The sequence below is a fragment of the Gracilinanus agilis genome, chromosome 4 (genome assembly GCF_016433145.1).
Source record: "Gracilinanus agilis isolate LMUSP501 chromosome 4, AgileGrace, whole genome shotgun sequence".
Classification (NCBI taxonomy): Eukaryota; Metazoa; Chordata; class Mammalia; order Didelphimorphia; family Didelphidae; genus Gracilinanus; species Gracilinanus agilis.
In genome coordinates, this window is record NC_058133.1 from 118,135,883 (window position 1) to 118,149,956 (window position 14,074).

The window sequence follows — 14,074 nt, forward strand, 5'->3', positions numbered from 1 at the left end:
CTCCTTTTACAGATGAGAAAAAAAAGAGATAAAAGACTTGTCCATAGTCATACAGTATGTAGCAGAACTGGGATTTGAACACAGATTTTCTGACTCCAAATGTAGTCACTCTCCATATCAATCAATGTGTTGTCTTAACTTTTAAAGTTTTCAGCACTATTCAGGCAATTATTTGCTCACAAGCATTTGTTTAAGACCTAGGTTCAAATCCTGATTCATTTCCTTACTATCTCTTTGATGTTGGGTAAGTCACTTCATTTCCTTGGATCACACCTTTCTCATCTGTAAATGGTGTGGTTGAACTTTTGATGACCTTTGAGGTCCCTCCCTGCCCCAGATCTAATAAGCCATTCTGTACCTCTATAAGGATTTTTTAAAATCTTTACCTTCTCTCTTAAAATCAGTGGGTTCCTAGACAGAAGAGAGATAAGGACTAGTTAGGTCTGAGGCCAGATTGGAACCTAGGACCTCCTGACTCCAGGCCTGGCACTTTATCCAGTGCCTATTACTTTTTATGATTTTTGTACATATTTTGCATTTATTTATCTTTGTTACAGGTCATTACATGTAGAACATAAAGCTGTTTGTGGGCAAAAGATAGGCATCTTTTTTTTGGATCCCAATTACCTAGCACAGTGCCTGGCACATATTAATAAACATTTAATGAATGTGTGTTAAATTGAAATGAATTTTGACCCCTTTATAAAGACATAGTAGAATTATTTCCTTGTAAAAAGTGAGTTCTCTAACAATTCCTGAATAGATAACTGTCAAGAAGCCTGTAAGATAGTGGTTCACCCTATGCCAGTTGTCCTCCTAGTTCCAGAACACCTAGGGTAAGTTAGGGGGGTTCCACTTGGGTAAGTAGAGAGCACCATATTGTATTCTATGGAGAACAACTACACCAATTTGGGTTTCTTTAGAGCAAGGTTTACAGAAGTACTGAGTCAGATCAGTCTCTCTTCCTCCCAACCCCCACTCCTTCCTTACCCCAACCTAACTCCCCTGAAGGAGGAGGAAATGCCCTAACCCTACGAACACAACAGACTTCCTGCCGGCCTGGGTAGAAAACATGAAATGTGTACTTTGAGAGCATCAAAGAATTTTAAGATACGAACCACCATCGGTGCTTTCTTTCTTCTCTCATTCTTTCCCTAAAATCAGCACATCACAAAACCCATACAAACTATTCCGGACTTTGGCTGACATGTTCATCAGCCAGTTCTCCCACTCTTGAATGGAACAAATGACTCCTCTGTGGCTGTACAGTGACTGTTGACCTGTACCAAGAAGCACAGCAAATGAAAACTTCCTTCCCTCCTGAAATAATAAGTGTACACAATCTCTAGAACGTGAATGTAAAAACTTACATAACCAGGAAGCTCTGTGGACAGAGTCCCCACTAACTTTTAATTCCTTTTTCTATGTTCCATATGTATTTGATAGAAACAGAATTTTTAGCTTGCTTTTTCTGTTGCTGTAACACTGTCAACTTGGCTGTATCTTATGCCCGGAAAGGGAGGCTTAGGCCTGGGGAGGGTGGTGGTGGTGGAGATTAGTTCCTAAGAGTGACTGTAAATTAAAGGAACTAACAGAGATCTAGATCTAGATTTAGATTTATGATGTGAGTATCCTGTGGGAAACCTTAGGTTTTTCCTCCAAATCTAGCCTGAAGATATTTGGTTGAAAGGGGGCTCTAACTTTTCCAAGGAATGTAATATAAGAATTCATTTGTATTCTTCAGTGCCTGATAGGCTTCTTATGGAACATCAAGATTTCTGCCTTTGAATCCACACAAGTCCTCAAGAACTATTAGAGACTAGAGAGAGAAGACAGAGGTTCCTTAGAGGAAAACTTAACCTAAGTAGGGAAAAGATTTGTGATGTAGAATAGCGAAAGCCTCTGTGGTTAGTCCTACTTTAAATGTTTATTTAGATCAGGAGGAAAAAGTCATACTTGTATATTAACCCTCTTGCAAATCTAGTTACATGTGAGTCCAGTTTAGTAATTAAACTAATCCAAGTTCTAATTCAAAAGCCTTATGGCTACAGTATGAATAGATGCCTTCTGCATGCCATTTAAAAGAATGAACACAATTATAGGGAGCCTGAAGTTGAGAAGTTCGCTGGTTGAGTGGGTATGGCTTTTAGAAAGTAGGAGGAGTGGAAGATGTATAGATTGGTAGAGATTTGCTTAGGGTAACTGCTACACTTCATTCCTGCCACACTCCAGAAATGAGTAATATCAGAATAATAGGGCATGCACAGAATTGCCCTGTCAAAACTAGAATTGCATTGCTTTTCAGAGAACAGACAGAAACTTGAGTGCACATGTTCCCATATCACCTGTAATTCCATCAGCAGCTTGGCACTTTTTAAAGGACATAAAAATTGACCTATGTTCTAGCTTTACAACTCTCAGTGTCTCCTGGAGTACATGAACTCTCAGCATCAGAACAAGGACCCTCCTTACCTAAAAGTTCAAGGAGATTTTTGTATCCTTAGAATTTCTCTAACTCCTTTTAGCTTGAGGGCCCTTTCTACTAAAGAGGGGGGAAAAGTTCACAAACAGGTTTTACAGACTTTCATTTTACTTTGTAGATTACATTCTTGAGCAGATTTCTCAAAGCAGCCTGGGCCATTGCCATGTGACTATTGCCAAATTTTAATTTGATTCAGCAAATATTAAACATCTACTGTGTGTCAGGTACTGTGCTAGGGCTACAAAGATTTAAAACAGTAAATGTCCCTGCTCTCCAGGAGTTTATATTCCATTAGGGAATACATCATGTATACAAATAAACAGGTAACAGGAAAGGGAGGAGGTACCAGAGCTGAATCTGGAGGCAGAAATGAAGATGGTATTCCGTGGATGGGGACAGCTCATGCAAGGGCAGAGTCAGGAGAAGAAATAGTAACTTTTTTTTTTTTTAACCCTTAATTCTCCTGTGTATTGGCTCCTTGGTGGAAGAGTGGTAAGGGTGGACAATGGGGGTCAAGTGACTTGCCCAGGGTCACACAGTTGGGAAGTGTCTGGTGTCTGAGGCCGGATTTGAACCTAGGATCTCCCGTCTCTAGGCCTGACTCTCAGTCCACTGAGCTACCCAGCTGCCCCCGAAATAGTAACTTCTTAGTGTAGCCAGTAGTTGGACTTGGATGGTATAGAGTTCCTAAAGGGGGAGTATCCTATAAAAGAACTAGAAAAGTGGACAGGAACCTGATTGTAGAGGGCTTTAAATGGCAGGCTGAAGGAGTTATATTTTATCTTTTTTTTTTTTTTTTTTTTTCTAAATCCTTACCTTTTGTCTTAGAATTGATACTAAGTATTGGTTCCAAGGCAGAAGAGCAGTAAAGATTAGACAGTGAGGGTTAAATGACTTGCTCAGGGTCACATAGCTAAGAAGTGTTTGAGGCCAAATTTGAACTCCCAACTCTAGGCCTGGCTTTTTATCCACTGTACTAATCTAGCTGCCTCAAGTTTGTCTTTTTTTTTTCTTCTCTTTTCTTAACAGCCCTTACCTTTGTTTTAGTATCAATTCTAAGATAAAAGAGTGGCCAGAGCTAGGCAAATGGGATTAAGTAACTTGTCCAGGGTCATACAACTAGAATGTGTCTGAGGTTAAATTTGAACCAAGGTCCTCCTGAGTCCAAGTCTGGTACTCTATTCACTGTGCTCCCTAATTTGTATTTTTTCTAAGAAACAGTGGGGAAGCCCAGAAGTTTTCATGAAAGGAACAAACCTACAATAACTGGCATAATTGTGTAGGATAGGTTGCAAAGAATAGAGACTATATCAGGTAGACCAATTGGGAGGCAGTTAAAATAGTCCAGTTAGTGAGGAGTGAGGACTCAAACATGAGTGATACCTCTGGGAATGGAGAGAGTCAGATGTAAGAGATATTGTGGAGGTAAAGTCCATAGATGTGGCAGCTATACTGGGAAGAGTTCTAGATTTGGAGACAAGGAAGACTTGAGTTCAAAACCCTTCTTAGATTACTTACTAGACTCTTATTTGTGTGACTCTGGGCAAATCATTTTAACCCCTTACAGCTTCAGTTTTCCTGTCTTTAACAAGGGGATAATAATAGAGCCTATCTCATAAGGTTGATGTAAAGATCAAAGAGCTTCTCAAAGCCTAGAATATGACATAAATGCATGATTTTTATTAGGTATGATGGTAAGCAGTGAAAGGTCCAGGATGACTCAGAATTTACAAACTTGGATGGTTAAGAAGATGATAGTTCCCTAGGCATCTAATGGATAGAGAGCTGGGCCAGAAGTCAGGAAACCTGAGTTCAAATCTAGCCTCAGGCACTTATTAACTATATGACCCTGGACAAATTATTTAACACACTCTGAGCTTCAAGTTCCTCAACTATAAAATGGAAATAATAGCCTATATCTCCCAGGATTGTAAGGATTAAACAAAATAATATTTGCAAAGTACTTAGCACAGTACCTGACGCATAGTAAGCACTTAATAAATACTTGTTCCTTTCCTCTAGAAAAAAAGTTGCTTGGAGGGAGGGGTATGTTCAAAAGGAAAGAGAGGAGATTTTTAACAGGCGGCTGATGATATAAAAGTTAAGGATAGAGATTTAGGCTAAATATATAGATATGAGAGACTCTGCTATACATCTGGTATTTGAAAGCAAATAAAATAATAGGGTAGAGGAATGACATTCTCCTCTCAATGTCATATGAACATTTTCAAACCTGGTCATACCCATCACATTTCAGGGATTCCTGTTCCTGTTGATCATCATCCGAACTCCTGCCTACCTGATTCCTCATTCCCATCCCTATCAACCCCCTTACTCAAATTCTCACCGTAACTCTACCCAGTCCTTCCACTGTGACCTCTGGAATGCCTGTTCCATAGGCAACAAACTTCTCTTCACCTTAAATCTTTTCTTTACCCATTTCTTCCATCTACTAGCTTTTACTGAAACCTGGCTTTCAGTGATACCACTTCAGTTGGAATGCCCTTTGCTCTCCCCATTGCCATTTTCATGCTCCCCCTCCTATCACTCAGTAGTTTCTCTTAATTGAGATTCATGACAGTTAATATGTCTACTTTTTCTACAGAAGGTCATCCACCCACTCCCACACATATCCAGTTACTTTCTGGCTTTCCTCAATGAGTTTGATACTTGGGCTACAATTTTTGTTCTCAACTTCTGCCCTCATATTGGGGGACTTGAATATACATATTGATTCTCCCTTAAATTCTCTAACCACTCAGGTCCTCATCAAACTCGTCTCTCATGAGATACTTTTCTGCCCAACCTCAACCACCTCTAAAGATGGTTATATCTCCATGTACAAGAATTTTTAAATCCCCTTATCTGACCATAATCTACTAACTTTCCACTTCTCCCTCTGCCTTTCCTTATAAAGCCCTACTCTTAATCTGCACTGTGGCCTCCAATCCCTTGACCCCTTAATTCTGTCCAAGGCTATCTCCCCTACTAGCCACTCTCTTCTTCTCCATCTTGACTCCTTGGTGAACCAATTCAACTCTACACCACCCTCCTCTTTAATCCTTTGCCTCTTATATTGCCAGTCACCTAGCTAAGTCTCAGCCTGGATGACTCCCACCATTCCTTGCCTTTCCTTCTTCCAGGTGTGCTGCTGATAAAAGTGGAGAAAGTCATGTTGGTTCCACTACAAATTTGTTATATAACCTCAACTGGCCCCCAGTACTGTTAGGCAATCTTCCTTTCCTTATCAACTCATCCTACTCTTCATAGCACCTCTTCCAAACCTTTTCACCCATCTTCAAACCTCTCATGGCTCCCTCTCCCTCTTTCAGCTGAGAACCTTGCTTCATATTTTGCAGAAAAAGTTAAGGCCAGCCCCTTTACCACTCAAGCAATCTCATTCTATCCTGTCTCCTCTAACAGAATCCCCACTCTGTTACTCTGACTCGAAATTTCAATTATTTTCGTTAAATCTTTTTTTTCTTTTTAAACTGTTACCTTCTGTCTTTGAATCAGTATTGCATATTGATTCCAAGGCAGCAGAGTAATAAGGGCTGGACAATTGAGATTAAGTGACTTGCCCAGGGTCATCCAGCTAGGAAGTATCTGAGGCCAGATTTGAACCCAGGGCTTCCAGCCTCCAGGCCTGGCTTATTATCCACTGAATCACCTCACTGCTCTTCTTTCACTTATTTTCAATCTCTCCCTCTCTACTGACTCATTTCCTACTGCCTACAAGATGCCCATGTCTTCTCATTGACCCTTTCATAAAAAAAACCTCATTGACCCTTCCATTCCCACCATCCTATATTACTTCTGCCCTTTGTAGCTAAACTTGAAGAAGCCGTTTACAATAGGTGCCTCTATTTCTCTCTACCCCTTCCATGAGTTAAGACTTCCAAACCTCCACTAAAACTGCACTCTCCAAAGTTACCAATGAGCTCTTAGTTTTTTTTTTTTTTTTTTTTTAGCTTTTTTTTTTTTTTTTTAACCCTTAACTTCTGTGTATTGGCTCCTTGGTGGAAGATTGGTAAGGGTGGGCAATGGGGGTCGAGTGACTTGCCCAGGGTCACACAACTGGGAACTGTCTGAGGCCGGATTTGAACCTAGGACCTCCTGTTTCTAGGCCTGACTCTCAATCCACTGAGCTACCCAGCTGCCCCTAAAGCTGAGCTCTTAGTTTTCAAATCCAGTGGCCCTGCTTAGACTTCATTCTCCTAAAATTCTTTGCAGTATTTGACACTATTGATCACCCTCTCCTTAATACTCTCTCTTGGTTTTCAGGACAAGCTTCTCTCCTGGTTTTTCTCTACTGACTTCTCCTTCTCTGTCTCCTTTGCTGGATCATCTTCCAGATCAGACCCTTTTCCATAAAAATCCCTTGGAGTTCTGGCCTGGGACCTCATTTTTTCTCACTCTATATACTACATCACTTGGTGATTTCATTGGCTCCCATGGATTTCTAATGCTCTATGTCTCTATGCTGATGATTCTCAAATCTACCTATCCTACCCCAATGTCCCTGCTTGACCTCCAGTTTCCCATCTCCACTTGCCTTTCATACATCTCAAACTGGATATTGAGTAGACATTTCAAGCTCAATGTGTCCAAACAGAAATCATCATCTTTTCCCCTCCCCACTCATAGAGGGCAACATTATCTTTCCTGTTCTTTAAGCTCATGACATGGGGGGAGGGTCATCCTGGATTCTTCTCTGTCCTATGTTGCCATTCCTCTGCAGGGCCCTTCCCCTCCCCCCCCCAATATCCAACTTGCCAAGACCAATTGATTCACCTTTGCAACATCTCTCATATGCCCCCTTCTTTCCTATGACCATGCCACCTCTCTAGTGCAGGCCCTCATTACCTCACACCTGGATTTTTGCAGTAGTCTGTAAGTGGGACTGCCTGCCTCAAGTTTCTCCTCCAGTGAATCCTCCAGCCAGTAAAGTGAAGTTCCTAAAGTTTAAATGGCTTCCTTTCACCTCCAAGGTCAAATACAAAATGCTCCAAATCTCATTCAAACTCTTTTCATGATCTAACCCCCTCCTACCTTTCTAGTCTTCTTAAACTTTACTCCCTGACAGACTCTTGGATCCAATGACACTGGCTTCCTGGCTGTCCCAAGAACAGGACACTCCCATCTCTTGGCTCCAGATATATTCGATGCCTGGAACATTCTCCTTTTGCTCCAACTATTGTCGTCTCTTGCTTCCTTTAAGTCCCGATGAAATCCCACCTTCTGCATGAAGCCTTCCTCAACCTCTCAATTCCAGTGCCTTCTCCCTATTATTTTCCCTATCCTTTAGATAGCTTGCCTTATGTGTAATTGTTTGCATTTGTCTCCCCTATTGGATCATAAGCTTCTTGAAGACAGGGACTTTCTTTTGCCTCTTTATGTATCCCCAGTACCTAGCACATAACAAGACCTAGGACAGAACCTTTAAGAAGCTCTCATACTAAGAATACCAGAGATGCATAATGGTCCAACAAAGAAAAACTGAGAGCAAGAAAGATCTGTGTCATAGAAACCAGAGGAAGAGGGAGGGTAGTTTCATTAGCTGCAAAGAAGACAAAGAAAATGAAGTCTCAGAAAAGACCAGTTAAGAAACCATTGGCATATACAATTACTATTACTATATAACTGGAAGCAAACCATACATTTAACCTGAACAACGTAGTTATAATGACCAAACAGTGAAGTTTTATTGCAGAGGTGGGGATTCTGGGTATGGAATATTGTGGTATCCCATATGTTCATTGTATTGGTTGGTTTTGCTGAATTATTCTTTCCTTTTCATCTCTGTTAAAAGGGAAAACTTGCTGGGTTGGAGGGGGAAAAGGGAATATATTTGAAAATAAATGATGTAAAAATAAGTGACATTTTAAATTTTAAAAAATTTTAATGAGATCTTTGGTGACCTGAGTAACTTTAGGCCAGTAATAGAGTTGAAATCCTGTTAGCAAGAGGTTAAGAATGAGTGAGTGGTAAGGAAGTGGAACTAGTTGAGTATAGACATTTTTATTTATTTAATTTTTTTAGGGTTTGTCAGTGAAAGAGAGAAAAGTTAAGGAATTGTTTTCTTTTTTCTTCTTCTTAAAGATAGAGCAGACTTAAACATATTAGTGGGCAGTAGAGAAGAAACTAATAAATTGAACATAGGAAAAGATAAAATGATTGAAGCAAATTCCTAGAGGAAGTAGGATAAAAGGCATAAAGGGAGGCACTGGCCTTGGCATGGAGAAAGAGTCACTTCTTTAGAGACAGTAGATAAGGACAAGAAGACTGAAGATGTAGGGGGAGTTTTGTGGTATGCAGTAGGAACACAAGGGAACTCATGATAGATGGCCTTAATTTCTCCTGCAAAGTCATCTGTCAAGAGAGGGGATAGACTAGAGTGACTTGGAGGCATTGAGAGAAAAGAAAACTTTAAAAAGATAGTTGTAAGGGGTGAGAGGATTAGGATAAAAATTGTGTTTAGGAAAAATAAAAGTATAGATGTACAGCAGTGAGGACCCAGTTAATATCAGATAATGTGAATTTATAGTAGGCCTAGTTTTAAATTTCTTACAGGGTCATTTAAATAAAATGCATGTTATGTAAAGAACCGTGTGAAATTGTAAATAACTTTATGTGTCAAAGTCATTATCATCATTCCAGTCACATATTCAATAGTTTGGGTGTGTGAGTAAAGAAAGTGACAACCCAGGGTTGAGTCTTGACAAGGTATGAATGATTATAGGATGAAGGCAAGGAAGCGAAGACTGGAGTAAAACACATATAGCACTTGAAGATTTTCAAAGCATCTTGAATACATTAACTCCTTTGAACCTCACAATAACCCTATTAGGAACTATTTACAGATTGGGAAACAGGCTAGACGCTTAAGTGATTTGCCATGGTCCACACAACTACTAGGTAACATGGATTTAACCTAGATTTTTCTGACTCTGAGACCAATATTCTGTTCATTTATTAAATTGATCCACTTAATAGCACCAAGACTATGAAGGGAGGAACCTGAGGCCAGAACAAAAGTATATAACTAGGAGAACAAGGAAGATTGGATGAACTGAAGGTCATGGGAAGGAAGGTTTAGAAGCAGTGAGATAGAGATGGAAGGAAGGGTGCAGGAGATAGTGATCAGAGGGTGATTTAAATGTTCAAAATCATAAAGTTATGAGTGATGCTAAAAATTAAAAAAGTATGACTCTGTGAGTGGCTGGGATGGAATTAAGACATAGATTACAGGAATTGAGGAGGTTGGTTAATGGGGAGGCTGCATTGTTTGAGGCCATCTGTATATTGAAATTCCAGAGAATGAAATAAGACATTTGGGGGAGATAGACTATGAGCCAGGGACTGAAATCCCTGAGAGAGAAGAGAGGGTGACCAGAAGCTGATAGATCATAGCAATGGAAATCAGTGCCAGTTTATAGAGATAAGTGGAGTGAATCTCAGAGGACAAGAGGCTGCTGAGTGAAGGTGACAAAGGGAGGATCTGGAAGTGTTGGAAGCAGAGCAAGGAATGTGTTAACTCCTTCTGGCCCAAGTGTTTCATAGTAAAGATAGGATGTTTTTTTTATATTAGACAGTTCTTGTTTTACTTAGTCTAACTGGGGCATAAATATGGATAATTGAGAACCAGAGGAAATCTCATGTTAGTTGTTAGGGACAAAACCTTTTTTACCCACACAGCTTTCATTAGAACAGCTGATAGAATCCCTTTCTCTATTTCTAAGGAATAGAAAAATAACTTAGTGTTCAGAACATGTCTCTGTCTTTAATGTCTTGGTTTCATGACTATCTCTTCCTCAGCAGCAATGACAAGCAACCAGATGACTCCCGCCAAAGCTCCTAGAGTAAAGAATGGTCTACTTAATTCTTCTCCATGGTCAGCAGCTTGTGCTCCAAATTGTGCTGGAGACCTTCCTTTGCCGTCTAATACCCCTACATCCTCTGTGAAAACCCCTCCTGCAAAGGCCCAGACTCAGACCAGTCAAAAGGACTCTCCACCCTCAATTTCCCCCAAGCCACCTTCATCTTCCAAGATTTTGTTTCAAAACTGGGTGAACCAGGCGCCCTCTTCAACTCCACCCAACACACCATCTGTCCCTGAGATCCTGATTCCATCTCCAAGAAAAGCCCTCATTCCTGTTAGCCAGACTCTATCCCAATCAATGACCAACCCTGAAACAGCAGCCCTATCTAGAAATAAAGCGAAGAGGAGGCTGGATTCCAGCTGTCTAGAAAACACAGAGCAGAAGTGTTTGAAGAATTGCAGCTGTGTCACAGAGCTGGAGGGGAATGCTAAAAGATCTCATCTGGATCTGTGCTGCCTGTCAGGAAACCAGGGGGCCAGCAGTGAAGACCTTCTGGGACTCAACAAATTAAATGAAATTGAAAAGGCCAGTGAGACTACTCCAGCTCCAACCTCTCCTGCCAGTTCCTGTACTACAGCAGGCTTTGGATCATCACCTCTTTGTTTTAAACCTTGTGGAGGAGGGTCTGAAATGGTAGATAAAGAGAATAGTTCCCCCGAAAGGAAAAACTGGCTGTTAGCTATGGGGGCAAAATGGAGGACTGAAAAGGGTGGGAACCGGAGTCCTTCCAGTGGTTCATCTTCTCAGACTAAGAGACACGATGGGAAGTCTTCTCCAGTAAGTCCATCAGGCATCTTGGTAAAAGATACTGAAAAACTTTCAATAGTTTTTCTAAGCTTAAATGGTGCTACATACAAATCTTTTAGGGATCTAAATCCCTAACGGGAAGAGAGTCCATTTTACTCTTTTGTTGTATTGTTTTCCACAGTTATTGCTACCCCTTGTCATTTAAGGGACTACAGTCCGGTGAGAATTGAAAGGGAAGAGGCTTGGCAATTCAGGATAAGAAATGGCAATAAAGAATTATATCTAGATCTCAGGCCTTTAACAACAGGGTAGGAAGGAATTTATTTTAATAGATTGCTGAGGCCCTTGCAGAGCAAATACTTGCCATAATCTCTGCCTTGTAAAGTTTAAATACTTTCATACATAAGATATATTTTTGTACATTTTCTTACAAATACATTGAAGTGCTGATCAGAAATATGTCATCTTACAAAATTTCAGAGTTTACATATTCTGTTGCTGAACTAAAAAGGGGCTGCTACCCTACTGACTACCTTGTCCTTAGTAGCTAGGTCAGAATGAGCCAAAGAAAGCCAGTTCATTAAGCATAAAACATTTTTGCAGTCCTTTGTATTTGTAAGAAGGTCTACAAAGACTTGCTTACTAAGAATATCAAATATGCTTGACAACTTGACATTTCTACCTGCCAGGTTACAGTAAGTAGTATGATTGAAGGGGAAGTAATGGCAGGAAGCATAGAACTCTGTCTTGTTCCCTTTTCTCCCTAGAGAAGAATTTGGATGAATAGGCTTCACCATTGGCAACTGTGTTATCAGAGAAACTTTTAGCCCAGCTGAATAGTTTATAAGGTCCCTACAATCCTTAAAGTCCAAAGACACTTAGCCAGTCTGATTTCAGAGATTCCACAGAAATAATAATAAGTTAGTATTTACATAGCAATTTAGAGTTTGCAAAGTAGTTTACATCTCATCTATAAGTGTGAATGTATACTTATTTGTAATAGAACTAAGTTCAACTTCAAATTAACTCTCAGTTATCCAAAATGAGTAAGATGACAGAAGACTAACATAAAATCCAACAACCAGAAGTTAGTTTGGTCTCTACCCCAGACAGTAAAACTGAATGGAGTAAAGGTATTAATGAGTAAAAATGTTTAAAAATAAAGTCAAACTGGGGCTTGAATTATTCTAGAGAGTCAAGTGAATTCTATTTGATTAACTTAACTTATGGTACTATTTTTCCATATGCTCAAGAAAAATACCTAGGCATCATCCAATTTATAAATGGGTAAAGTTCCAAAAGTGTTTTTGATGGGTGGAATTTGGTATACAGTTTCCTAGAGAAACAAAACCTGGTTTCCCTGGGCTGGCCACAAATGCCTACTTTACTTAACTCAGAATGTAATAACAATAATGACAATAGCTGACATATAGAGCCTTAACACTTTTAAAAAAACCTTTCTGTTTTAGAATTGATACCAAGTATCAGTTCTAAGGCAAAAAAGCGGTAAGGGCTAGGCAATTGGAGTTAAGTGACTTGCCCAGGATAGTACAGCTAGGAAATGTCTGAGGCTCTGTTCTATCTAAGCTGTTATACACAAATTTTCTTATTTATAGATGAGAAATAGGCTCAGGACAGTTAAGTGATTTTTGCCCAGCTAGTAAGTGTTTGAGGTGGGATTTACACTCAGATTCTTCCTAATTCCAAGTACTGTGCTATATCCATTATACTGTGCTTAATTGTAATATTAATAAAATTAGCCTGAGATCTCTGTTAGCAGAAGGCCATGTGGTCCAAGATGGGGAATAAAGTTTCCTCCCCGTTTCCTGGCCACAAGACAATCTAATTAGATTAAGTCATGAGCCAACTGTCCCGTAATCCTCCCTGAAATATTTGCTTTTTTTTAAGAGGATACTTACTCATCCAAATGATTTGTTCATTGGTGCAGTTTGAGGGAACATAATAAAAGGGAAGAGAAAAATCAGGGAACTTTAGGAAATCAGAGATAATCAGGGATCACTGGGGAGTTATGTGGATCAAATGAGAATATGTGTGTGTGTGTGTGTGTGTGTGTGTGTGTGTGTGTGTGTGTGTGTGTGTATACACNTGTGTGTGTGTGTGTGTGTGTGTGTGTGTGTGTGTGTGTGTGTGTGTGTGTGTGTATACACACACTCTGCAAATCTTAAGTACTATACAAATAAAGATTTTTTTTTTAAATAGGCCAGCTTTACATGGCACTTTGATCCATAGGTTTTGCTGGTAAATGCAGTTATAGCTAGAAGAGATTATGGTTTCAAGGCATTCAATATTGAAAACTGATAGAATAAATGACCAAATCAATATTAGTGGTATCATCAGTTTAGTTTTTCTTAACTTCCTAAGAATAATGAGAAGCATTGTACAAACAACACTTAGATCTTCATGTTTTCCACTTTTAGGTTGCAACTACACCTGGTTCCATGAGGAAGATCTGTACATATTTTCACCGAAAATCCCAAGAGGAATACTGTAGTCCCGAGCAGTCTAAGGAGCTGTAGATTGTCTATTCTGAACCTGAACATGGTGAGTTAACAGAGCCTTGCTCTTATGAAGAAATCATTTAAATGAAATAAGAAAAAATCATAGTCTTGTGATAAAAAACAAAACTAACTTTATTTTTTCCTTCTTTTTAAAGGAAATACCTCACCATTGAAAATCATCCTGAAAAGCTATGTCCTGGAGGTGGCTAGCTCCTGGTTTTGTTAACATAGTGTAAATTCTGTGTCTGTAGGGCAATGTAGGCTTGTGTTTTTAAAGTTCATTTATAAAAAGTTAATCTTTTTCTATAGAACATATTTGAATAACTAATTCTCTTTGGGGAAATGCTGTAGATGCTTTGCAGTAATAGCACAGCATATTCCATAGGCACAAGACCTAGTTGTGTAGTTCTCTGTTCTGCAGCCTACGATGCAGAATAGCTGAA

General features: G+C 39.6%; 1 protein-coding gene across 1 annotated transcript in view; it reads left to right on the forward strand.

The window, feature by feature from the left end:
• Positions 1-13,649, forward strand: part of DTL (denticleless E3 ubiquitin protein ligase homolog) — a 48,713-nt gene extending 35,064 nt beyond the window's left edge. The window contains exons 14-15 of the mRNA XM_044674393.1: positions 10,301-11,142; positions 13,551-13,649. Coding sequence (XP_044530328.1) covers positions 10,301-11,142; positions 13,551-13,649 — 941 coding nt within the window. The remainder of the gene's footprint in view (positions 1-10,300; positions 11,143-13,550) is intronic.
• The last annotated feature ends 425 nt before the right edge of the window (positions 13,650-14,074 follow it).